At 40.3% G+C, this 27819-nt stretch overlaps 1 protein-coding gene across 2 annotated transcripts; it reads left to right on the top strand.

The window, feature by feature from the left end:
• Positions 1–12345: 12345 nt before the first annotated feature.
• On the top strand, positions 12346–23138 carry LOC106592602 (uncharacterized). 2 transcript variants are annotated; one of them, XM_082958460.1, is made up of 2 exons: positions 12346–13154; positions 20158–23138. In XM_082958460.1, the coding sequence occupies exon 2, from the start codon at positions 20220–20222 to the stop codon at positions 21798–21800; it is 1581 nt and encodes a 526-aa protein (XP_082814586.1). In that variant the 5' UTR covers positions 12346–13154; positions 20158–20219; the 3' UTR covers positions 21801–23138. The 2 variants fall into 2 exon arrangements, with proteins under 2 accessions (XP_082814586.1, XP_045546446.2); XM_045690490.2 differs by having other exon boundaries at positions 12346–12931; positions 20158–23130.
• Positions 23139–27819: the final 4681 nt, after the last annotated feature.

Raw genomic sequence — 27819 nt, 5'->3', positions numbered from 1 at the left:
TCCTTACTGCTATTAGCCCATAGAAACACATTGAATAACAGATAGTCCTCACTGCTATTAGCCCATAGAAACACATTGAATAACAGATAGTCCTTACTGCTATTAGCCCATAGAAACACATTGAATAACAGATAGTCCTTACTGCTATTAGCCCATAGAAACACATTGAATAACAGATAGTTCTTACTGCTATTCGCCCATAGAAACACATTGAATAACAGATTACTGCTATTAGCCCATAGAAACACATTGAATAACAGATAGTCCATACTGCTATTAGCCAATAGAAACAAATTGAATAACAGATAGTCCTTACTGCTCTTAGCCCATACAAACACATTGAATAACAGATTACTGCTATTAGCCCATAGAAACACATTGAATATCAGATTACTGCTATTAGCCCATAGAAACACATTGAATAACAGATAGTCCTTACTGCTATTAGCCCATGGAAACGTATTGAATAACAGATAGTACTTACTGCTATTAGCCCATAGAAACACATTGAATAACAGATTACTGCTATTAGCCCATAGAAACACAGTGAATAACAGATAGTCCTTACTGCTATTAGCCAATAGAAACACATTGAATAACAGATTACTGCTATTAGCCAATAGAAACACATTGAATAACAGATTACTGCTATTAGCCCATAGAAACACATTGAATAACAGATTACTGCTATTAGCCCATAGAAACACATTGAATAACAGATTACTGCTATTAGCCCATAGAAACACATTGAATAACAGATAGTCTGTACTGCTATTAGCCCATAGAAACACATTGAATAACAGATAGTTCTTACTGCTATTAGCCCATAGAAACACATTGAATAACAGATAGTTCTTACTGCTATTCGCCCATAGAAACACACTGAATAACAGATAGTCCTTACTGCTATTAGCCCATAGAAACACATTGAATAACAGATAGTCCTTACTGCTATTAGCCAATAGAAACACATTGAATAACAGATAGTCCTTACTGCTATTAGCCCATAGAAACACATTGAATAACAGATAGTCCTTACTGCTATTAGTCCATAGAAACACATTGAATAACAGATTACTGCTATTAGCCCATAGAAACACATTGAATAACAGATAGTCCATACTGCTATTAGCCAATAGAAACACATTGAATAACAGATAGTCCTTACTGCTATTAGCCCATAGAAACACATTGAATAACAGATTACTGCTATTAGCCCATAGAAACACATTGAATATCAGATTACTGCTATTAGCCCATAGAAACACATTGAATAACAGATAGTCCTTACTGCTATTAGCCCATAGAAACACATTGAATAACAGATAGTCCTTACTACTATTAGCCCATAGAAACACATTGAATAACGGATAGTCCTTACTGCTATTAGCCCATAGAAACACATTGAATAACAGATAGTCCTTACTGCTATTAGCCCATAGAAACACATTGAATAACAGATAATCCTTACTGCTATTAGCCCATAGAAATACATTGAATAACAGATTACTGCTATTAGCCCATAGAAACACATTGAATAACAGACAGTCCTTACTGCTATTAGCCCATAGAAACACATTCAATAACAGATTACTGCTATTAGCCCATAGAAACACATTGAATATCAGATTACTGCTATTAGCCCATAGAAACACATCGAATAACAGATAGTCCTTACTGCTATTAGCCCATGGAAACGTATTGAATAACAGATAGTCCTTACTGCTATTAGCCCATAGAAACACATTGAATAACAGATTACTGCTATTAGCCCATAGAAACACAGTGAATAACAGATAGTCCTTACTGCTATTAGCCAATAGAAACACATTGAATAACAGATTACTGCTATTAGCCAATAGAAACACATTGAATAACAGATAGTCCATACTGCTATTAGCCAATAGAAACACATTGAATAACAGATAGTCCTTACTGCTATTAGCCCATAGAAACACATTGAATAACAGATTACTGCTATTAGCCCATAGAAACACATTGAATATCAGATTACTGCTATTAGCCCATAGAAACACATTGAATAACAGATAGTCCTTACTGCTATTAGCCCATAGAAACACATTGAATAACAGATTACTGCTATTAGCCCATAGAAACACATTGAATATCAGATTACTGCTATTAGCCCATAGAAACACATTGAATAACAGATAGTCCTTACTGCTATTAGCCCATGGAAACACATTGAATAACAGATAGTCCTTACTGCTATTAGCCCATAGAAACACATTGAATAACAGATAGTCCTTACTGCTATTAGCCCATAGAAACACATTGAATAACAGATAGTCCTTACTACTAATTAGCCAATAGAAACACATTGAATAACAGATAGTCCTTACTGCTATTAGCCCATAGAAACACATTGAATAACAGATAGTATTCACTGCTATTAGCCCATAGAAACACATTGAATAACAGATAGTCCTTACTGCTATTAGCCCATAGAAACACATTGAATAACAGATAGTCCTTACTGCTATTAGCCCATAGAAACACATTCAATAACAGATAGTCCTTACTGCTATTAGCCCATAGAAACACATTGAATAACAGATAGTTCTTACTGCTATTCTACCATAGAAACACATTGAATAACAGATTACTACTATTAGCCAATAGAAACACATTGAATAACAGATAGTCCTCTCTGCTATTAGCCCATAGAAACACATTGAATAACAGATAGTCCTTACTGCTATTAGCCCATAGAAACACATTGAATAACAGATAGTCCTTACTGCTATTAGCCCATAGAAACACATTCAATAACAGATAGTCCTTACTGCTATTAGCCCATAGAAACACATTGAATAACAGATAGTTCTTACTGCTATTCTCCCATAGAAACACATTGAATAACAGATTACTACTATTAGCCAATAGAAACACATTGAATAACAGATAGTCCTTACTGCTATTAGCCCATAGAAACACATTGAATAACAGATAGTCTGTACTGCTATTAGCCCATAGAAACACATTGAATAACAGATAGTTCTTACTGCTATTAGCCCATAGAAACACATTGAATAACAGATAGTTCTTACTGCTATTCGCCCATAGAAACACACTGAATAACAGATAGTCCTTACTGCTATTAGCCCATAGAAACACATTGAATAACAGATAGTCCTTACTGCTATTAGCCAATAGAAACACATTGAATAACAGATAGTCCTTACTGCTATTAGCCCATAGAAACACATTGAATAACAGATAGTCCTTACTGCTATTAGTCCATAGAAACACATTGAATAACAGATTACTGCTATTAGCCCATAGAAACACATTGAATAACAGATAGTCCATACTGCTATTAGCCAATAGAAACACATTGAATAACAGATAGTCCTTACTGCTATTAGCCCATAGAAACACATTGAATAACAGATTACTGCTATTAGCCCATAGAAACACATTGAATATCAGATTACTGCTATTAGCCCATAGAAACACATTGAATAACAGATAGTCCTTACTGCTATTAGCCCATAGAAACACATTGAATAACAGATAGTCCTTACTACTATTAGCCCATAGAAACACATTGAATAACGGATAGTCCTTACTGCTATTAGCCCATAGAAACACATTGAATAACAGATAGTCCTTACTGCTATTAGCCCATAGAAACACATTGAATAACAGATAATCCTTACTGCTATTAGCCCATGGAAACACATTGAATAACAGATTACTGCTATTAGCCCATAGAAACACATTGAATAACAGATAGTCCTTACTGCTATTAGCCCATAGAAACACATTGAATAACAGATTACTGCTATTAGCCCATAGAAACACATTGAATAACAGATTACTGCTATTAGCCCATAGAAACACATTGAATAACAGATTACTGCTATTAGCCCATAGAAACACATTGAATAACAGATAGTCCTTACTGCTATTAGCCCATGGAAACACATTGAATAACAGATAGTCCTTACTGCTATTAGCCCATAGAAACACATTGAATAACAGATTACTGCTATTAGCCCATAGAAACACATTGAATAACAGATAGTCCTTACTGCTATTAGCCAATAGAAACACATTGAATAATAGATTACTGCTATTAGCCAATAGAAACACATTGAATAACAGATTACTGCTATTAGCCCATAGAAACACATTGAATAACAGATTACTGCTATTAGCCCATAGAAATACATTGAATAACAGATTACTGCTATTAGCCCATAGAAACACATTGAATAACAGACAGTCCTTACTGCTATTAGCCCATAGAAACACATTGAATAACAGATTACTGCTATTTACCCATAGAAACACATTGAATATCAGATTACTGCTATTAGCCCATAGAAACACATTGAATAACAGATAGTCCTTACTGCTATTAGCCCATGGAAACGTATTGAATAACAGATAGTCCTTACTGCTATTAGCCCATAGAAACACATTGAATAACAGATTACTGCTATTAGCCCATAGAAACACAGTGAATAACAGATAATCCTTACTGCTATTAGCCAATAGAAACACATTGAATAACAGATTACTGCTATTAGCCAATAGAAACACATTGAATAACAGATAGTCCATACTGCTATTAGCCAATAGAAACACATTGAATAACAGATAGTCCTTACTGCTATTAGCCCATAGAAACACATTGAATAACAGATTACTGCTATTAGCCCATAGAAACACATTGAATATCAGATTACTGCTATTAGCCCATAGAAACACATTGAATAACAGATAGTCCTTACTGCTATTAGCCCATAGAAACACATTGAATAACAGATTACTGCTATTAGCCCATAGAAACACATTGAATATCAGATTACTGCTATTAGCCCATAGAAACACATTGAATAACAGATAGTCCTTACTGCTATTAGCCCATGGAAACACATTGAATAACAGATAGTCCTTACAGCTATTAGCCCATAGAAACACATTGAATAACAGATAGTCCTTACTACTATTAGCCAATAGAAACAGATTGAATAACAGATTACTGCTGTTAGCCAATAGAAACACATTGAATAACAGATATTCCTTACTGCTATTAGCCCATAGAAACACATTGAATAACAGATAATCCTTACTGCTATTAGCCCATGGAAACACATTGAATAACAGATTACTGCTATTAGCCCATAGAAACACATTGAATAACAGATAGTCCTTACTGCTATTAGCCCATAGAAACACATTGAATAACAGATAGTCCTTACTGATATTAGCCCATGGAAACTCATTGAATAACAGATAGTCCTTACTGCTATTAGCCCATAGAAACACATTGAATAACAGATTACTGCTATTAGCCCATAGAAACACATTGAATAACAGATAGTCCTTACTGCTATTAGCCAATAGAAACACATTGAATAACAGATTACTGCTATTAGCCAATAGAAACACATTGAATAACAGATTACTGCTATTAGCCCATAGAAACACATTGAATAACAGATTACTGCTATTAGCCCATAGAAATACATTGAATAACAGATTACTGCTATTAGCCCATAGAAACACATTGAATAACAGACAGTCCTTACTGCTATTAGCCCATAGAAACACATTCAATAACAGATTACTGCTATTAGCCCATAGAAACACATTGAATATCAGATTACTGCTATTAGCCCATAGAAACACATTGAATAACAGATAGTCCTTACTGCTATTAGCCCATGGAAACGTATTGAATAACAGATAGTCCTTACTGCTATTAGCCCATAGAAACACATTGAATAACAGATTACTGCTATTAGCCCATAGAAACACAGTGAATAACAGATAGTCCTTACTGCTATTAGCCCATAGAAACACATTGAATAACAGATTACTGCTATTAGCCCATAGAAACACATTGAATATCAGATTACTGCTATTAGCCCATAGAAACACATTGAATAACAGATAGTCCTTACTGCTATTAGCCCATAGAAACACATTGAATAACAGATTACTGCTATTAGCCCATAGAAACACATTGAATATCAGATTACTGCTATTAGCCCATAGAAACACATTGAATAACAGATAGTCCTTACTGCTATTAGCCCATGGAAACACATTGAATAACAGATAGTCCTTACTGCTATTAGCCCATAGAAACACATTGAATAACAGATAGTTCTTACTGCTATTCGCCCATAGAAACACACTGAATAACAGATAGTCCTTACTGCTATTAGCCCATAGAAACACATTAAATAACAGTTAGTCCTTACTGCTATTAGCCCATAGAAACAGATTGAATAACAGATTACTGCTGTTAGCCAATAGAAACACATTGAATAACAGATAGTCTGTACTGCTCTTAGCCCATAGAAACACATTGAATAACAGATAGTCCTTACTACTATTAGCCCATGAAACACATTGAATAACAGATTACTGCTATTAGCCCATAGAAACACATTGAATAACAGATAGTCCTTACTGCTATTAGCCCATAGAAACACATTGAATAACAGATAGTCCTTACTATTATTTGCCAATAGAAACACATTGAATAACAGATAGTCCTTACTGCTATTAGCCCATAGAAACACATTGAATAACAGATAGTCCTTACTGCTATTAGCCCATAGAAACACATTGAATAACCGATAGTTCTTACTGCTATTCGCCCATAGAAACACATTGAATAACAGATAGTCCTTACTGCTACTAGCCCATAGAAACACATTGAATAACAGATAGTCCTTACTGCTATTAGCCCATGAAACACATTGAATAACAGATTACTGCTATTAGCCCATAGAAACACATTGAATAACAGATAGTCCTTACTGCTATTAGCCCATAGAAACACATTGAATAACAGATAGTCCTTACTGCTACTAGCCCATAGAAACACATTGAATAACAGATAGTCCTTACTGCTATTAGCCAATAGAAACACATTGAATAACAGATAGTCCTTACTGCTATTAGCCCATAGAAACACATTGAATAACAGATTACTGCTATTAGCCCATAGAAACACATTGAATAACAGATTCACTCCATGGAACAGATTATCCCCCCAAAAATATCAAAAGGAAGTTTGTTCTTAAGTGAGAGATATAAGAAAGACCAGGGAATGTATATTTATCTATGTATATATAAAAAAGTATAACAATTGAATAAATAATATAAAAAATAAGGGGAAAATAAATTAATAATAAACTATACAAATAATAAAGATAAAAATAAATAAATAACATAAAATAAAGATCAACATATCTCTAGCTTAAATTGCCTGATTTATTAAACGAATTAGATTTCCGTGCGTGGACATTGACCTTGGGGATTTTACAGAGGGGAGGTTGTTATTTTGTGCTGGCTAGGACAGTGAAACCCGGAAGTGAGGGGGAATTTGAGAAACCAGATAAGATATTCTCCCCAGCTTTGGAACAAACCATACTGGGTTTTTGTCAATTGTTTTACTTGGACATACCAATTAATTAGCTACGCTTTATTAGTGTTTGTAAATAGAGCTCGTTACCCCGTTTCTACTGTAATTAATCAGGTTTAAATCTACGGTGATCAACCTGAATATCGGGAATATAGTCTAGTTGTTTTTTCCCCCTGTACAGTTTGTCGCCAGTCCACCGTGAATAGTATCCACTGCCGGGTCAGTAAAAACAACACATAAAACAAGGCATTTAATGGAAAATGACAGCCAAATCCCTAGCTACTTTCCTAGTCTGAGTACCAGTCTATTTAGATATAACATACCAGTCCTTGTCATTTCCTAAAGAGACTGATCAATGATCAATATGTGCTGGATTTACAACGGAGTTGCTCTTTGGTTGTTGTAAATAAACATTAACATTTTCCATGTCAACATGTGGGGAAACCTAAAAAAAAAATGTCATTCGAATATATAACAAAGTCAACAAACTATTTATTAAACTGTTTTAACAATGTAAAGTTGTATTGTGAGGAGGATTTTAAAAAATCAAGACTACGACGTTTTGATGGTTGGAAATGTAGTGTTTAATTTGATAATTTAGGACGTTGAGCTAGCCACTTTAGACAGACCGGTTGCTTAGTGACCGGTTGCTTAGTGACCGGTTGCTTAGTGACTGGTTGCTTAGTGACCGGTTGCTTAGTAACCGGATACCAACACAATGTTCCGTGGAGACAACGTCATCTGTTCCAATATTTGTATAATCGTTGTGATTGGAGGATAGCTGTAAAGGGGGGTGGGGGGAGGGATTTAATCAGGATCTATTCGAGCTCATTAATAATGATAACAATGTTCATAATTGAAAGATGTTAGAAAGGTCAGTCTCTTTCTCTTTGGTACATAATGTGGAGTACAGGAAGTGGATTAGCTAAAGAGATTGGCTAGCCAGGACACATTCAAGGCAGAGAGGTTCATCACAACAAAATCTCTGTGAATTATAGCCCCCCTCATTAAGCCTTCTTGAAATATTCCAGAACAGTGTTTCATTACTCAAAGCAAAGCAAAGCAGTGAATTACATCAACTGAAATAGGTGCTGGTACTCATTTTGGGTGCTGGTACAGTTTATATAGATATAGGTGTAGGAGCTCCACAATACTGTTGAGCTGATATTCTATACAAGGAACAGGAGATGTAGCAGTAGAATATTTGAGGTGCCGGGTACTCAGCTCCGGTGAGCTCCTGTCCTAGTCGAGCACTGGGGTAAAAGGGGAGTTATCTGGAGATTAACTAATTTAATTTATGACAGAAAATAGTATTTTAGGGGTTCCCTTCACCACTTCCAATGAGATTGGTTTAGTATAACTTGGGTGCAGTGTTCAGTGCCACTTTGTATGCAGTCTGGTGATGTACCAGGGCCTGGGGATGCAGTTAGGATGGTATGCAGTCTGGTGATATACCAGGGACTGGGGATGCAGTTAGGTTTGTACAGTCTGGTGATATACCAGGGCCTGGGGATGCAGTTAGGTTTGTATACAGTCTGGTGATATACCAGGGCCTGGGGATGCAGTTAGGTTTGTATACAGTCTGGTGATATACCAGGGACTGGGGATACAGTTAGGTTTGTATGCAGTCTGGTGATATACCAGGGACTGGGGATGCAGTTAGGTTTGTACAGTCTGGTGATATACCAGGGACTGGGGATGCAGTTAGGTTTGTACAGTGTGATGATATACCAGGGACTGGGGATGCAGTTAGGTTTGTACAGTCTGGTGATATACCAGGGACTGGGGATACAGTTAGGTTTGTATACAGTCTGGTGATATACCAGGGCCTGGGGATGTAGTTAGGTTTGTACAGTCTGGTGATATACCAGGGACTGGGGATACAGTTAGGTTTGTATACAGTCTGGTGATATACCAGGGCCTGGGGATGTAGTTAGGTTTGTACAGTCTGGTGATATACCAGGGACTGGGGATACAGTTAGGTTTGTATACAGTCTGGTGATATACCAGGGCCTGGGGATGCAGTTAGGTTTGTATGCAGTCTGGTGATATACCAGGGACTGGGGATACAGTTAGGTTTGTATGCAGTCTGGTGATATACCAGGGACTGGGGATGCAGTTAGGTTTGTATACAGTCTGGTGATATACCAGGGACTGGGGATGCAGTTAGGTTTGTATACAGTCTGGTGATATACCAGGGACTGGGGATGCAGTTAGGTTTGTATGCAGTCTGGTGATATACCAGGGACTGGGGATGTAGTTAGGTTTGTACAGTCTGGTGATATACCAGGGACTGGACATGCAGTTAGGTTTGTACAGTCTGATGATATACCAGGGACTGGGGATGCTGTTAGGTTTGTATACAGTCTGGTGATATACCAGGGACTGGGGATGCAGTTAGGTTTGTACAGTCTGGTGATATACCAGGGACTGGGGATGCAGTTAGGTTTGTACAGTCTGGTGATATACCAGGGACTGGGGATGTAGTTAGGTTTGTATGCAGTCTGGTGATATACCAGGGACTGGGGATGCAGTTAGGTTTGTATGCAGTCTGGTGATATACCAGGGACTGGGGATGTAGTTAGGTTTGTACAGTCTGGTGATATACCAGGGACTGGACATGCAGTTAGGTTTGTACAGTCTGATGATATACCAGGGCCTGGGGATTCTGTTAGGTTTGTATACAGTCCGGTGATATACCAGGGACTGGGGATGCAGTTAGGTTTGTACAGTCTGGTGATATACCAGGGACTGGGGATGCAGTTAGGTTTGTACAGTGTGATGATATACCAGGGACTGGGGATGCAGTTAGGTTTGTACACTCTGGTGATATACCAGGGACTGGGGATACAGTTAGGTTTGTATACAGTCTGTTGATATACCAGGGCCTGGGGATGTAGTTAGGTTTGTACAGTCTGGTGATATACCAGGGCCTGGACATGCAGTTAGGTTTGTTTACCTCAATCAATCAAATTAAATCTAGAATCAGCTTCCTATATATAAAAAAAAAAATAAAAAAAAAAAACTTTATTTAACCAGGTAGGCCAGTTGAGAACAAGTTCTCGTTTACAATTGCGACCTGGCTAAGATAAAGCAAAGCAGTTCGACACATACATTATTGACATACAACAGTCAATAATACAGTAGAAAAATAAGTCTATATACAATGTGAGCAAATGAGGTGAGATAAGGGAGGTAAAGGCAAGAAAAAGGCCATGGTGGTGAAGTAAATATAATATAGCAATTAAAACACTGGAATGGTAGATTTGACAGTAGATGAGTGTGCAAAGTACATTTTACATTTTTACATTTTAGTCATTTAGCAGATGCTCTTATCCAGAGCGACTTACAGTAGTGAGTGCATATATTTCATACATTTTTTACCGTACTGGTCCCCCGTGGGAATCGAACCCACAACCCTGGCGTTGCAAACACCATGCTCTACCAACTGAGCCACACGGGACCACAAGTCCAAGTTTATAATTTTAAAAGGCTAATTGATCATTAGAAAACCCTTTTGCAATTATGTTAACACAGCTGAAAACTGTTCTGATTAAAGAAGCAATAAAACTGGCCTTCTTTAGACTAGTTGAGTATCTGAAGCATCAGCATTTCTGGGTTCGATTACAGGCTCAAAATGGCCAGAAACAATGAACTTCCTTCTGAAACTCGTCAGTCTGTTCTTGTTCTGAGAAATTAAGGCTATTCCATGCAAGAAATTGCCAAGAAACTAAAGATCTCGTACAACGCTGTGTACTACTCCCTTCACAGAACGCAAACTTGCTCTAACCAGAATAGAAAGATGAGTGGGAAGCCCCGGTGCACAACTGAAAACAAACTGTCCTTTCACTTCGTGTCCGTAGACCACACACACAAGTAGAAGATCCCATCTGCGTCCTAAGGACTAACCACAAGTGACATGCCGCCACGTCCTCTTGACGTACAGTGTGGCTCCTGGATATGTGTGATGTTGCGGTGTACACTGGCTTGTGTGTGTAGATCCTGGACGTGTGTGTGTGTCCCGGGAGCGTCCCTTTGTCTGGTCCCTCATCTCTCAAAGAGCCTGCTCGGTGCTGGAGGCAGACATGTCCAGTAGTCTCCAGGCCGCATCGGGGTTGAGCTCCTCCTGGTCACGACACAGAGCCCACACGTACATCATCCTCAACACCTTCTCCGGATCTCCTTCCACCAGGTCTCCCTTGGGACTACGAATCACCATGACCACCTGGGCCTGGAAGGTGATGATCAACACGGGGCCTTGATCCATGAGCTTCCCCATCGCCAAATCTATGTTGTCTATATCTAGGACCTTGGACTGGAACATTAGACCCAGGGCCCTGGCCTGTTGGATGGGGTGGGCCAGCTGACTGTATGTGGCTTCATAGCACCAGTCTTTCAGCATCTCGAGCTCCCCGCGGATCATAGCCTCTAGGATGTTGGGGATGATGTCCTTCTCGCACTGTTTGAGAAATGAGTCCTTGTCGAAGCTGGGATCTCCCTTTAAGATCTCCGTCAGCACCTGAGACATCTCCGTGGTAGAGAAGAGACCACCTAGTAGATCGGTGACTCTGTCGGTCACGGCTCGAGATGCTCTGGCAAGAGCGTTGTCACTCTCGTCATATTTCATTTTCATCTCAAAGAACCTGTTGAAAACCATGTTGTTGTCTTTAAAGTCCTTCCACTGTGTGTACCAGAGTAGAAATACTGGGGTGCAAAGGAGCAAAAATAAATAAATACAATACACGCTTTCCTTTGTACATCTCAATACATTAATATTATTTAATTAATGAAATTAAATGAACAACGTTTTGTATGAAAATAAAAAATAAAAACTTCTCTCAACTGCGTTTCCCCACTCCAGTCAGCAGATAGCGATGTGCGTCATTCAGGCGACGCTACCGGTGTGACGTATAATCTAGTGGACGGAACGAGTCTTCAACAACAACAACAACAGTTAGCTAGCCAGCCACCTCGGTAGCTTGTTAGCCAACATAGCGGAAACATTGTAGCTCTTTAGAAGCTTTCAGCGTATTTTCAACACATTTATTTCGTCTAGCTGTTACCCCATTTAATTTCATATTTACGTTGTTAGTTATCTATCTAGCTGGTTAAGTTAGCAATAACACTAAGCTAGTTGCTGATGCTAGTTAGGTAGCAAGCTAAACACCTCATGACAGGAGGTCACTAAGCTAACTCGGTCTGCTGGACGGAGAAAGAAACTCGAGAAAGAAGAGAAGGCTGTTAAACTAATTAAAAACAAGTAGAGGGTGAGGATGTTACAGTAAAAGAGGAAGAAGCTTTCAGAGTGAAAGAGGAAGAGGAGGATGTTGGCTACCGTGAAAGAAGAGGAGGAAGAGAAGGATACCGTTTTTGTAATGAAGGAGGAGGAGGAAGGAGACATGACTGTTACAGTGAAAGAAGAGGAATACGTTTTTGAAGTGAAGGAGGAGGAGATTACTGTCACATTGGAGGATGAAGAAGAGAAGACTGGAGAACTGATTAACACCAGTAAATACAGTGAGTACTATCTAATAAAACAGGGACATTGATCTGATTAATAACACCAGTAAATACAGTGAGTACTATCTAATAAAACAGGGACATTGATCTGATTAACACCAGTAAATACAGTGAGTACTATCTAATAAAACAGGGACATTGATCTGATTAACACCAGTAAATACAGTGAGTACTATCTAATAAAACAGGGACATTGATCTGATTAACACCAGTAAATACAGTGAGTACTATCTAATAAAACAGGGACATTGATCTGATTAACACCAAACTCTGCAGTTGTTGAACTAATGTGTGCCATGACCCAGGGGTCATCATGAATAACTAACAGCCATTACCCAGGGATCATCATGAATAACTAACATCCATTACCCAGGGATCATCATGAATTAACTAACAGCCATTATCCAGGGATCATCGTGAATAACTAACTAACAGCCATTACCCAGGGATCATCATGAATAATTAACTAACAACCATTACCCAGGGATCATCATGAATAACTAACTAACAGCCATTACCCAGGGGTCATCATGAATAACTAACAGCCATTACCCAGGGATCATCATGAATAACTAACAGCCATTACCCAGGGATCATCATGAATTAACTAACAACCATTACCCAGGGATCGTCATGAATAACTAACTAATAGCCATTACCCAGGGATCGTCATGAATAACTAACTAACAGCCATTACCCAGGGATCATCATGAATTAACTAACATCCATTACCCAGGGGTCATCATGAATAACTAACAGCCATTACCCAGGGATCATCATGAATTAACTAACATCCATTACCCAGGGATCATCATGAATAACTAACAGCCATTACCCAGGGATCATCATGAATAACTAACTAACAGCCATTACCCAGGGATCATCATGAATAACTAACAGCCATTACCCAGGGATGGTCATGAATAACTAACTAACAGCCATTACCCAGGGATCATCATGAATAACTAACAGCCATTACCCAGGGATCATCATGAATAACTAACAGCCATTACCCAGGGATCATCATGAATTAACTAACAGTCATTACCCAGGGATCATAATGAATAACTAACAGCCATTACCCAGGGATTATCATGAATAAATAACAGCCATATACCCAGGGATCATCATGAATAACTAACAGCCATTACCCAGGGCTCATCATGAATAACTAACAGCCATTACCCAGGGATCATCATGAATAACTAACTGCCATTACCCAGGGATCATCATGAATTAACTAACAGTCATTACCCAGGGATCATCATGAATAACTAATAGCCATTACCCAGGGATTATGAATAAATAACAGCCATTACCCAGGGATCATCATGAATAACTAACAGCCATTACCCAGGGATTATCATGAATAAATAACAGCCATTACCCAGGGATCATCATGAATAACTAACAGCCATTACCCAGGGCTCATCATGAATAACTAACAGCCATTACCCAGGGATTATCATGAATAAATAACAGCCATTACCCAGGGATCATCATGAATAACTAACAGCCATTACCCAGGGATCGTCATGAATAACTAACTAACAGCCATTACCCAGGGATCATCATGAGTAACTAACAGCTATTACCCAGGGATCATCATGAGTTACTAACTAACAGCCATTACCCAGGGATCATCATGAATTAACTAACAGTCATTACCCAGGGATCATCATGAATAACTAACAGCCATTACCCAGGGATCATGAATAAATAACAGCCATTACCCAGGGATCATCATGAATAACTAACATCCATTACCCAGGGATCATCATGAATAACTAACAGCCATTACCCAGGGGTCATCATGAATTAACTAACAGCCATTACCCAGGGATCATCATGAATAACTAACAGCCATTACCCAGGGATTATCATGAATAAATAACTGCCATTACCCAGGGATCATCATGAATAACTAACAGCCATTACCCAGGGATCATGAATAAATAACATCCATTACCCAGGGATCATCATGAATAACTAACAGCCATTACCCAGGGATCATCATGAATTAACTAACAGTCATTACCCAGGGATCATCATGAATAACTAACAGCCATTACCCAGGGATCATGAATAAATAACAGCCATTACCCAGGGATCATCATGAATAACTAACAGCTATTACCCAGGGATCATCATGAGTTACTAACTAACAGCCATTACCCAGGGATCATCATGAATTAACTAACAGTCATTACCCAGGGATCATCATGAATAACTAACAGCCATTACCCAGGGATCATGACTAAATAACAGCCATTACCCAGGGATCATCATGAATAACTAACAGCCATTACCGAGGGATCGTCATGAATAACTAACTAACAGCCATTACCCAGGGATCATCATGAGTAACTAACAGCTATTACCCAGGGATCATCATGAGTTACTAACTAACAGCCATTACCCAGGGATCATCATGAATAACTAACAGCCATTACCCAGGGATCATCATGAATTAACTAACAGTCATTACCCAGGGATCATCATGAATAACTAACAGCCATTACCCAGGGATCATGAATAAATAACAGCCATTACCCAGGGATCATCATGAATAACTAACAGCCATTACCCAGGGATCATCATGAATAACTAACTAACAGCCATTACCCAGGGATCGTCATGAGTAACTAACAGCTATTACCCAGGGATCATCATGAGTTACTAACTAACAGCCATTACCCAGGGATCATCATGAATTAACTAACAGTCATTACCCAGGGATCATCATGAATAACTAACAGCCATTACCCAGGGATCATGACTAAATAACAGCCATTACCCAGGGATCATCATGAATAACTAACAGCCATTACCCAGGGATTGTCATGAATAACTAACTAACAGCCATTACCCAGGGATCATCATGAGTTACTAACTAACAGCTATTACCCAGGGATCATCATGAGTTACTAACTAACAGCCATTACCCAGGGATCATCATGAATAACTAACAGCCATTACCCAGGGATCATCATGAATAACTAACAGTAATTACCCAGGGATTATCATGAATAACTAACAGCCATTACCCAGTTGAGGAGGAGGATTTTTTAAGATGCTGTTTAAGATGTTTCTGATGTTTTCGGGAAGATGGGCGGGGCCTCTGTTGTCCTAGCTTCAGGGGGAAGCTTGTCCCACCATTTGGGTGCCATGACAGAAAAGAGCTTGGACTGGGCTGAGCGGGATCCACACTCCCGTAGGGGTGGGACGGCCAAGAGACCTGAGGTTGCAGCGCAGAGTGCTCAGGTTGGGGTGTAGGGTTTGAGCAGAGCCTGAAAGTAGGGAGGGGCAGTTCCTCTTGCTGCTCCGTAGGATGCAAGCTCCAACTGGAAGCCAGCGGAGTGTGAGGAGGAGCGGGGTGACATAGGAGAACTTGGGAAGGTTGAAAATCAGGCCGGGCTGCAGCGTTCTGGATAAGTTGCGGGGAATTTTATGGCACAAGCGGGGAGCCCAGCCAACAGCGATTTCCAGTAGTCCAGACGGGAGAGGACAAGTGCCTGGATTAAGACCTACGCTACTTCCTGTGTGAGGTAGGGTCGTAATCTACGGATGTTGTAGAGCACGAACCTTGCAGGAGTGAGTCACTGCTTTGACGTTTTCAGAGAACGACAGGGTGTTGTCAAAGGGTCACGCCAACGTTCTTTGCACTCTGGGAGGGGTGACACTGTGGAGTTGTCAACCGTGATGGAGAGGTCTTTGAACCGGGCAGGCCTTCCCCGGGAGGAAGAGCAGCTCTGACTTCTCGAGGTTGAATTTGAGGTGGTGGGCCGACATCCAAGTTTTCAGGCACGCAGAGATGCATGTCTCCATCTGGGTGTCAGAAGGGGGGAAGGAGAAAAGTAGTAGAGTTTCATCCTCAAAGCAGTGATAGGAGAGACCATGTCAGGATATGACAGAGCTGAGTGACTTGGTGTATAGACAGAAGAAGAGAGGGCCTAGAACCAAGCCCTGGGGGACACCAGTAGCGAGAGTACGTAGTGTAGACATAGATCCTCTCAACGTCACCTGGTATGAGCGGCCTGTCAGGTAGGATTGATTCAAGTGTGTTTCAGATCCTGAGACGCCCTGCCCTGAGAGGGTGGAGAGGAGGATCTGATAGAGACTGAGACACCCAGCACTGAGGGAGGATCTGATAGAGCCTGAGACACCCAGCCCTGAGAGGAGGATCTGATGATTCATAGTGTTGAAAGCAGCAGATAGATCTAGGAGGATGAGAACAGAGAGAGAGAGAGAGAGAGAGAGTCAACTGCTTTTGTAGTCTCCAGGACACAGAGAAGAGCAGTCTCGGTTGATTGACCCGTCTTGAAGCCTGACTGGTTAGAGTCAAGAAGATTGTTCTGACAGAGAGAAGATAACGAGAAAGTTGATCAGAGACGCTCAAGTGTTTTGGAAAGAGAAGAAAGAAGGGATTCAGGTCTGTAGTTTTTTGACGTCAGATGAGTCGAGTGTTTTGGTTTCTTGAGGAAGGGAAGCGACTCGGGCCACTTTGAAGTCAGAGGGGAACGCAGCCAGTGTTCAGGGATGAGTTGATGAGGGAAGTGAGGAATGGGAGAAGGTCTCCAGAGATGGTCTGTAGAATGGAGGAGGGCATGGGGTCAAGTGGGCAGGTTTTCGGGTAGCCATACCTCACTAGCCGCAGGATTTAATCTGGAGAGAGATGAGGGAGAAAGAGGTCAAGGCGTGGGTTGTTCTGAGTGAATGAGACCATTGGACTCAATAGGCTGAGTGAATGAGACCAGTGGATGTTGTCAAAGTGGTTGACAAAGTCGTCCGCAGAGAGGAAGGAAGGAGGGGGTGGAGGATTAAGGAGCGAGGAGAAGGTGGAAAAGAGTTTCCTAAGGGTTAGAGGTAGAAGCTTGAAATTTAGAGTGGTAGAAAGTGGCTTTAGCAGCAGATACAGAGGAAGATGAGGGAGTAAAAGGATGATAGGTCCTCCGGAAGTTTAATTTGTCTCCATTTTCGTTCAGCTGCCCGCAGACCTGTTCTGTAAGCTCACCATGAGTCACTCGGTCACGGAGCAGGAGGGGAGGGGAGGGCCGAGCTGGCCAGGAGGAAAGGGGACAGTGCAAGTCATAGGATGCAGAAAGGGAGGAGACTAGGGTTTGAAGAGGCAGAATCAGGAGACAGGAGGGAGAAGGATTTAGCAGAAGAGGAGAGAGTAGTGAGAGAGCGAGAGCGAAGTTTGCGACGGCGCATGACCATCTGGGTAGGGGCTGAGTGGTTAGGGTTGGAGGAAAGGAGACAGAAAAGGAGACAAAGTAGTGAACAGAGACCCGGAGGGGGGTTGCAGTGAGATTAGTAGGAGAACAGAGACCTGGAGGGTGGTTACAGTGAGATTAGTAGGGGAACAGAGACCTGGAGGGGGGTTACAGTGAGATTAGTAGGAGAACAGAGACCTGGAGGGGGGTTAAAGTGAGATTAGTAGGAGAACAGAGACCTGGAGGGGGGTTACAGTGAGATTAGTAGGAGAACAGAGACCTGGAGGGGGGTTACAGTGAGATTAGTAGGAGAACAGCCTCTAGTAAAGATGAGGTCAAGCATATTGCCTGTCTTGTGAGATGGAGGGGATTGGGAAAGGGTGAGGTCAAAAGAGGCAAGGAAAGGGAAAGAGAGAGTTGGAAATAAATTAATTGAAGGCAGACTTCGGGAGGTTGAAGTCGCCAAGTACGAAGAGCGGTGAGCCATCGACAGGAAATTAGCTCATCAAGGTCTCAAGATCATTGAGGAACTCCCCAAGGGCACCTGGTAGATGACAATGTTAAGCTTGAGTGGAAAAGTAACAGAATGGAATTCAAATGTGGAGATGGACAGGTGAGAGAGGGAGAAAAGAGAACATCTCCAATTATGAGAAGTGAGTAGCCCTGTGCCACCGCCGGCGACGACCAGATGCTCTAAGACTATGAGAGAACACCTAGTCAGATGACGAGACAGCAGCTGGAGTAGCAGTGTTCTCTGGGGTGATTCATGTCTCCTTCAGGGCCAAAATGTCAAGGGGACTGTAGGGCAGCATATAGGCTGAGAAGAACTCAGCGTTCTTGAACAGCAGATCCACAGTTCCAAACGTTGTTGAATTCCACGCAGGGAATACTAAACCAGAGATCTGGAATTCCACGCAGGGAACACTAAACCAGAGATCCGGGAATTCCACGCAGGGAACATTAAACCAGAGATCCGGAATTCCACGTAGGGAACACTAAACCAGAGATCCGGGAATTCCACGCAGGGAACACTAAACCAGAGATCCGGAATTCCATGCAGGGAACACTAAACCAGAGATCCGGGAATTCCACGCAGGGAACACTAAACCAGAGATCCGGGAATTCCACGCAGGGAACACTAAACCAGAGATCCGGAATTCCACGCAGGGAACACTAAACCAGAGATCCGGGAATTCCACGCAGGGAACACTAAACCAGAGATCCGGAATTCCACGCAGGGAACACTAAACCAGAGATCCAGGAATTCCATGCAGGGAACACAAAATTAGAAAGGTTGCAGCTAAGGGATGGGGGAGCGTCTGTAAAGCCTACAGGGAGAGGAGCGAACAGGTATAGAAAACACACACATAGTTGCCAAAAGCTACAGAAAATAGCAAAATAGCAAAGATCAACTATGGAGAACAACTCGGCAGAACAACTCGGCAGAACAACTCGGCAGAATCGTCTTTGTTTTGGGCGACGGTCTTAGTTTTAAGACAAAACTGCCACTGACACTAACGGCTATTAACAAACTACCGGCAATCAACAGAATCAACCAATCAACTACCGGTAATCAACAGAATCAACCATTCAACTACCGGCAATCAACAGAATCAACCAATCAACTACCGGCAATCAACAGAATCAACCAATCAACTACCGGCAATCAACAGAATCAACCAATCAACTACCGGCAATCAACAGAATCAACCAATCAACTACCGGCAATCAACAAAATCAACCATTCAACTACCGGCAATCAACAGAATCAACCAATCAACTACCGGCAATCAACAGAATCAACCAATCAACTACCGGCAATCAACAGAATCAACCAATCAACTACCGGCAATCAACAGAATCAACCAATCAACTACCGGCAATTAACAAAATCAGAATCTAAATGTACAGTTTTATATTGAGGGATCTAGTCCGGATTAAACAGTTTTATAATTTGGAGCTATAATTTAGATCTCTCTGTTTAACCAAATACTCTGTCTTTGGCAGGAGAGAGACCAGACTCTCACTCTGACGGCAGGAAGAGTCCTTCAGAGGAACCAGACCCAGAGATGCCCAAACCAGCGAGACGACACCACTGCTCCCAGTGTAATAAGAGTTTTAAGTGGTTATGGAAGCTGAAAGAGCATGGTAGAACACACACAGGAGAAAAGCCTTACCACTGCTCTCAGTGTGGAAAGGATTTTACCAATTTAGGGAACCTAAAAAAACATATAAAATTACACACAGGAGAGAAGCCTTTCCAATGCTCTCAGTGTGGAAAGGGTTTTACACGGTTAGGGAACCTGAAGGACCATAAAAGAATACACACAGGAGAGAAACCTTTCCAATGTTCCCTGTGTGGAAATGGTTTTACTCAGTTAGGGAACCTGAAAAGGCATGAGAGAATGCACACAGGAGAGAGAACTTTCCAATGTTCCCAGTGTGACAAGAGTTTCACACAGTTATGGAGCCTGAAAGAACATAAAATAGTACACACAGGAGAGAAGCCTTTCCAATGCTCCCAGTGTGGAAAGGGTTTTATTCTGTTAGGAAACTTGAAAAAGCATGAGAGAACACACACAGGAGAGAAGCCTTTCCAATGTTCCCAGTGTGGGAAGAGTTTTACACAGTTAGGGAGCCTGAAAGCTCATGAAAGGACACACACAGGGGAGACATCTTACCATTGCTCTCTGTGTGGAAAGAATTTTACCAAGTTAAAGAACCTAAAAAAACATATAAAATTACACACAGGAGAGAAACCTTTCCAATGCACCCAATGTGGAAAGGATTTTACACGGTTAGGGAACCTGAAGGATCATAAAAGAATACACACAGGAGAGAAGCCTTTCCAATGTTCCCTGTGTGGAAAGAGTTTTACACGGTTAGGGAACCTGAAGGACCATCAAATAATGCACACAGGAGAGAAGCCTTTTCAATGTTCCCAGTGTGGAAGTGGTTTTACCCAATTAGGGAACCTGAAAAGGCATAAGAGAATACACACAGGAGAGAAGTCTTTCCAATGTTCCCAGTGTGGAAAGAGTTTTGCACAGTTAGGGAGCCTGAAAGAACATAAAATAGTACACACAGGAGAGAAGCCTTTCCAATGCTCTCAGTGTGGAAAGGGTTTTACCCTGTTAGGGAACCTGAAAAAGCATGAGAGAATACACACAGGAGAGAAGCCTTTCCAATGTTCCCAGTGTGGAAATAGTTTTAAAAGTTTAGGGAGCATGAAGGAGCATGAAAGAACACACACAGGGGAGACATCGTACCATTGCTTTATGTGTGGAAAGGATTTTACCAAGTTAGGGAACCTAAAAAAACATATAAAATTACACACAGGAGAGAAACCTTTCCAATGCTCCCAATGTGGAAAGGGTTTTACAAGGTTAGGGAATCTGAAGGACCATAAATTAATACACACAGGAGAGAAGCCTTTCCAATGTTCCCAGTGTGGAAAGGGTTTTACCCAGATAGGGAACCTGAAAAGGCATGAGAGAACCCACACAGTCTTAACAATAACCCCAGGAGTTGGAACCAGTTCAGAAAACAGAACAGAAAACCGCAAAAAAAAAAGTGTTTTATTGAGGAACAGAAACAGAACCGGGAAAGAAAGTGATCTCTACCGTTCTGGAACAGAAGCATTATTTTAAAAGTATCGTAACCGGTTAATAATGTTTCATTTAAAGTAATTGTCCTGTGAAAATCTAACTTTTTAAAGTTAATCGTCTCTTAATTCATATCCAAATAATGTTGTTGACTCGTCCGATTCTCGTATTTGAGGCCAAAGCATAAATTATTATATAATAATTATTAATTATTATCATAAATTACAGGAAGAAAAAAAACTCTTTAAAAATTACTATTTCCTCATACAACATCTCCCTGAGGAGGATGAACTGGCCAATCAGCGGTCTTGAGGAGAATGAGCTGGCCAATCAACGGTCTACTCGTGTTATTTTTTATGACCCGGTATACGTCCACACCATTCTGTTGTTGGGGTACGCCCCACACCATTCTGTTAGGAAGGCTTTCTTAATGTTTTGTACTGTGTGCCTCTGCATTATGTATTGTTACACCATGTAGGAGCAGTATAAACCTAGTCTGTTCATTATATACATCTACATGATGTATTGTTACACCACGTAGGAGCAGTATAGACCTAGTCAATTCGTTATATATATGCTAATACTATCTGTTTGTTTGACTGAATTAATATTATATTTAATATTATTATTATAAATTATATATAAAATTATAAATTATATATAAAATTAATAAGACGTTGCCTTAAATGCAGATGTGTAATAGATGTTTTTTTTTTAATCCCCACTCATTAAAATTCTGCACTAATCAATCAACACTTGTTTCTCTTTATACGTCTCATGAAAAATTAACTTTTTTGGTCAACTTCCAGGTCAGTAGCATCAGTCAAACCTTACACACACACACACACACACACACACACACACCAACTGACATCTCCGATAAGCTACCCAGGAAATGGCAAAGAATATCCCATATTAATATATGCAGCCTTAGAAATAAGGTTCAGGAACTCAATAACTTGTTAACATCAGATAACATTCATATACTGTCCACCTCTGAAACTCACTTAGATAATTCCTTTGATACAGCAGGAGCAATACACGGATATAACATCTACAGAAAAGACAGGAATGCCTAAGGGGGAGGTGTTGCTATATGTTCAGAGCCATATTCCTGTAAAAGTTAGCGAGGATCTCATGTCAAATGTTGTTGGAAGTGTTGTGGCTGCAAGTTCACCTGCCTCATATAAAGCCTCTTCTGTGGTGCTGCTATGGGCCACCAAGTGCTAACTGTCAGTATTTGGATAATACAGCTCTGGAAAAAAATTAGGAGACCACAGCAAAATTATCAGTTTCTCTGGTTTTACTATTTATAGGTATGTGTTTGGGTAAAATTACATTTTTTGTTTGTTTTATTCTATAAACTACTGACAACATTTCGCCCAAATTCCAAATAAAAATATTGTCATTTTAGAGTATTTATTAATTTGCAGAAAATGACAACTGGTCAAAATAAAAATATAAATAAATAACAACAAAAAAAGATGCAGTGTTGTCAGACCTCGAATAATAATGCAAAGAAAATAAGTTCATATTCATTTTTAAAACAAGACAATACTCATGTTTTAACTTAGGAAGAGTTCAGAAATCAGTATTTGGGGGAACAACCCTGATTTTCAATCACAGCTTTCATGCATCTTGTCATGCTCTCCACCAGTCTTTCACATTGATGTTGGGTGACTTTATGCCACTCATGTGGCGCAAACAATTCTAGCAGCTCGGCTTTGTTTTGATGACTTGTGACCATTCATCTTCCTGTAGATCACATTCCAGAGGTTTTCAATGGGGTTCAGGTCTGGAGATTGGGCTAAGCCATGACAGGGTTCTTGATCTGGTGGTCTTCCATCCACACCTTGATTGACCTGGCTGTGTGACATGGAGTATTGTCCTGCTGGGGGGGGGGGGGGGGGGGGGGAAACAATCCTCAAGAGTTTTGGGGAACATTGTCAGAGCAGAAGGAAGCAAGTTTTCTTCCAGGACAACCTTGTACGTGGCTTGATTCATGCGTCCTTCACAAAAGACAAATCTGTCCGATTCCAGCCTTGCTGAAGGACCCCCCAGATCATCACCGATCCTCCACCAAATTTCACAGTGGATGCGAGACACTGTGGCTCGGAGGCCTCTTTATCATATTGCCAGTCATTTCAATGACTATTTCACTTAGTAAAGTGGAAAAAACTACAAAAGAGAAATGACAACATTGATCAGTGAAACATCATATTTTTTAATAAAATATCTAATATTTGAAACATAAGGATTGCTGTTTTTTTGGTCAAGTTAAAACCTCTACAGGATCGGTGGGTCCCCCACGGGACAGTAGCGCTAAACGTAGGCTATTGCGATTAGCATGAGGTTTAAGTAACAAGAAAATGTCCCAGGACATAGACATATCTGATATTGGCAGAAAGCTTAAATTCTTGTTAATCTAACTGCACTGTCCAATTTACAGTAGCTATTACAGTGAACGAATGCCATGCTATTGTTTGAGGAGAGTGCACAGTTATGAACTTGAAAAGTTATTATAAACCAATTAGGCACATTTGGGCAGTCTTGATACAACATTTTGAACAGAAATAAAATGGTTCATTGGATCTGTCTTAAACTTTGCACATACACTGCTGCCATCTAGTGGCCAACATCTAAATTCCACCTGGGCTGTAATAATACATTATGGCCTTTCTCTTGCATTTCAAAGATGATGGTTCAATTTATTTATTTTTTTAAATGGTTGTTTTTCTTCTTTGTATTATCTTTTACCAGATCTAATGTGTTATATTCTCCTACATTCATTTCCCATTTCCACAACTTCAAAGTGTTTCCTTTCAAATTGTATCAATAATGTGCATATCCTTGCTTCAGATCCTGAGCTACAGACAGTTAGATTTGGGTATGTCATTTTAGGCAAAAATTTAAAACAAGTGGCGGATCCTTGTGAGAGAGGTGGAAAAATGTACAGTTATGAATATAACTACTGTTTCCTGAAGGAGGGAACAAGATAACATACTATGGGAGAGACCAATTATATTCACCTAAAATCTTCCGAGCCCGCCCTCGCATCCATTTCCTCAATTCAGTACTGCTCTTCAGCGAGCCCAAATCCCCTGTTGGCGCAGGGTCAGTATATGTTATACCTCGTTCCATCCTTTAGTTAACAGCAGTTATAGTCATAACGTGTGGATTTAATAGTATGTTGTACCTAGTTTTCCTCCTTCAGGGAACCGTAGTTATATTCATACCTGTACGTTCCCTTTCAGTCAGTAACTGGTTACAACATATAATAGGGGTACCAAACTAGGAAGCCCACGGCAGCCCAAGCACACACAGGTTCCACTTTCCCCCCCACGGTTCCAAGAACAATACTTACCTTACGAGTCTGAAATGTCAGAACTCATACAAAGGAACCACACAAGTCCAAAAACAACAGAACACCTGGTCGTGACTTGGTAAACCGCGCACATGCGCGACACATAGCATCGACCAAAGTAAATGAGCCCAAGGAAACCCAAGGCTCTAACCCACAGGAAAACGGTGATAACCCAGATATATATGTATATTTATTTATATATATATATATATATATATATATATATATATATGGGTTATCACCGTATATCTGGGTTATATATATATAAATGAAAAATGCACGCACCTCCCATAACCATAGCAACGCTACGAGCCACACTGGGAGCAGCTACATCCGTGCCATCAAACCTCGCCGTCGTCAAGGCAAACCGTGTATCTTTGCTGCCGTACGCCAGGGAGATGGCCACAATCCAATGAGAAAGATGCTGCTTAGAGAGAGAGAGAGCCCTACCCTGAGCTGGATTAGTGAAACAGATTTTAAAAAAGCTGGTCTCAAATGTGGATATCCTTTGGTCCATACACACTGCTTAGAGAAAGGGAACACTGGACACAGGCCATGCAACCTTTGTTCTTCTCTGGAAGCAAATGAAGGAGATGAGAAAGGTGTCACGTCCTGACCATGGTAAGCTGTTATTTTCTATGGTAGAGTAGGTCAGGACGTGTGACAGGGGGGTTTATTCTATGTGTTCTATTTCTATGTTATTAGGTTCTAGTTTTTGTATTTCTATGTTGGTTTGTTTGGGTTGATCTCCAATTAGAGGCAGCTGGTCCTCGTTGTCTCTAATTGGAGATCATACTTAACCTCTATGGGCTACTCAACAGCCAGTGTAATCCCGTGGCGCGATATTCAAATACCTCAAAAATGCAAAAACTTCAATTTTTCAAACATATGACTATTTTACACCATTTTAAAGACAAGACTCTTGTTAATCTAACCACACTGTCCGATTTCAAAAAGGCTTTACAACGAAAGCAAAACATTAGATTATGTCAGCAGAGTACCCAGCCAGAAATAATCAGACACCCATTTTTCAAGCTACCATATAATGTCACATAAACCCAAACCACAGCTAAATGCAGCACTAACCTTTGATGATCTTCATCAGATGACAACCCTAGGACATTATGTTATACAATACATGCATGTTTTGTTCAATCAAGTTCATATTTATATCAAAAACCAGCTTTTTACATTAGCATGTGACTAGCATGTGACTAGCATTCCCACCGAACACTGCCGGTGAATTTACTAAATTACTCACGATAAACGTTCACAAAAAACATAACAATTATTTTAAGAATTATAGATACAGAACTCCTCTATGCACTCGCTATGTCCGATTTTAAAATAGCTTTTCGGTGAAAGCACATTTTGCAATATTCTCAGTAGATAGCCCGGCATCACAGGGCTAGCTATTTAGACACCCAGCAAGTTTAGCACTCACCAAAGTCAGATTTACTATAAGAAAAATGTTATTACCTTTGCTGTTCTTCGTCAGAATGCACTCCCAGGACTTCTACTTCAATAACAAATGTTGGTTTGGTCCCAAATAATCAATTGTTATATCCAAATAGCTGCGTTTTGTTCGTGCGTTCAATACACTATCCGAAAGGGTAAATAAGGGTGATGAGCATGGCGCATTTCGTGACAAAAAATGTCTAAATATTCCATTACCGTACTTCGAAGCATGTCAACCGCTGTTTAAAATCATTTTTTATGCCATTTTTCTCGTAAAAAAAAGTGATAATATTCCGACCGGGAAAGCGTGTATACGTACAAAGAGAGAGAAAATAAAAACATCTCGTGCCCTCGTGCACGAGCCTGAGTCTCAGAGTACTCTGACCGGCCACTATCCAAACGCGCAGGGGCGGAAATCGCGGGGGGGATGGGGGGGACACGACCCCCCCATCCTGGGAAAAATATGATTTGTCCCCCCCAATATATCACTGAAACATAACTATGTAATTTAAATAATATTAATAATACGCAATGAAAGCAATTGTGCTGATTATAGACACTTAATAGCGCGTTTTTAAGTTTCAAAAGATTGCGACCCCCCCACCCTTTTCCTCACAATGGTTTGATCCACTGGCAAGGTAACAGAGGGGTCGTAGCCACTGTCTGAAAGGCACTCAATGAACGTAACTGACGTGAGGTTAATCCAGTCAATCGCGCACACACACTAGCTGAATATGCAGAGCTAGTGCGCAAATATTAACTATTAAGCTAGCTAGTACCTATTCCATTTATGTGGCCTCGTCAAAGATGGAATCTTTGCTATCGTCAATTTATTCCGAGATCAGCATGCAGATGATGTAAGTTAGTGCTTCAAAGTCCCTGTGATAAGGTTAGCGATAAACTGAAGTCCAAACTGAACAGAACTACACTCTCTTCTACATTGTCTTAAATATATTTAATGGTCTCGTTGCAAAAGCTAAATTGTCGCAAGGGAACTTTTATTTATTTATTTTATTTCATCTTTATTTAACCCGGGTAGCAAAGATTATAGCAAACACCACTGAAACTGAATTGGTGCTCGCTAGCTTTGCAAATTCAGCTATTGTTGGAAGCCAGCCAATATGAAACAAACTATTAAAATTACAAAAGGTTGCAGCATATGTTGTGTAAATGGTGAACTCATACAGCTGTCAACTCTTGTCATTTTAATCCGTTTCACATTTGCTAGCTACCTTTTAGATC

This window comes from Salmo salar, chromosome 12 (assembly GCF_965601325.2).
Source record: "Salmo salar chromosome 12, fSalSal1, whole genome shotgun sequence".
Lineage (NCBI taxonomy): Eukaryota > Metazoa > Chordata > Actinopteri > Salmoniformes > Salmonidae > Salmo > Salmo salar.
This window is presented reverse-complemented; position numbering and strand designations above follow the sequence as displayed.

Excerpts from the sequence above, each read along its gene's own strand:
- LOC106592602 (XM_045690490.2), top strand. The coding sequence starts at position 12,739 with ATGTTGGCTACCGTGAAAGAAGAGGAGGAAGAGAAGGATACCGTTTTT. Across the intron at positions 12,932-20,157 it reads GATTAACACCAGTAAATACA|GAGAGAGACCAGACTCTCAC; the intron begins GTGAGTACTATC and ends TGTCTTTGGCAG.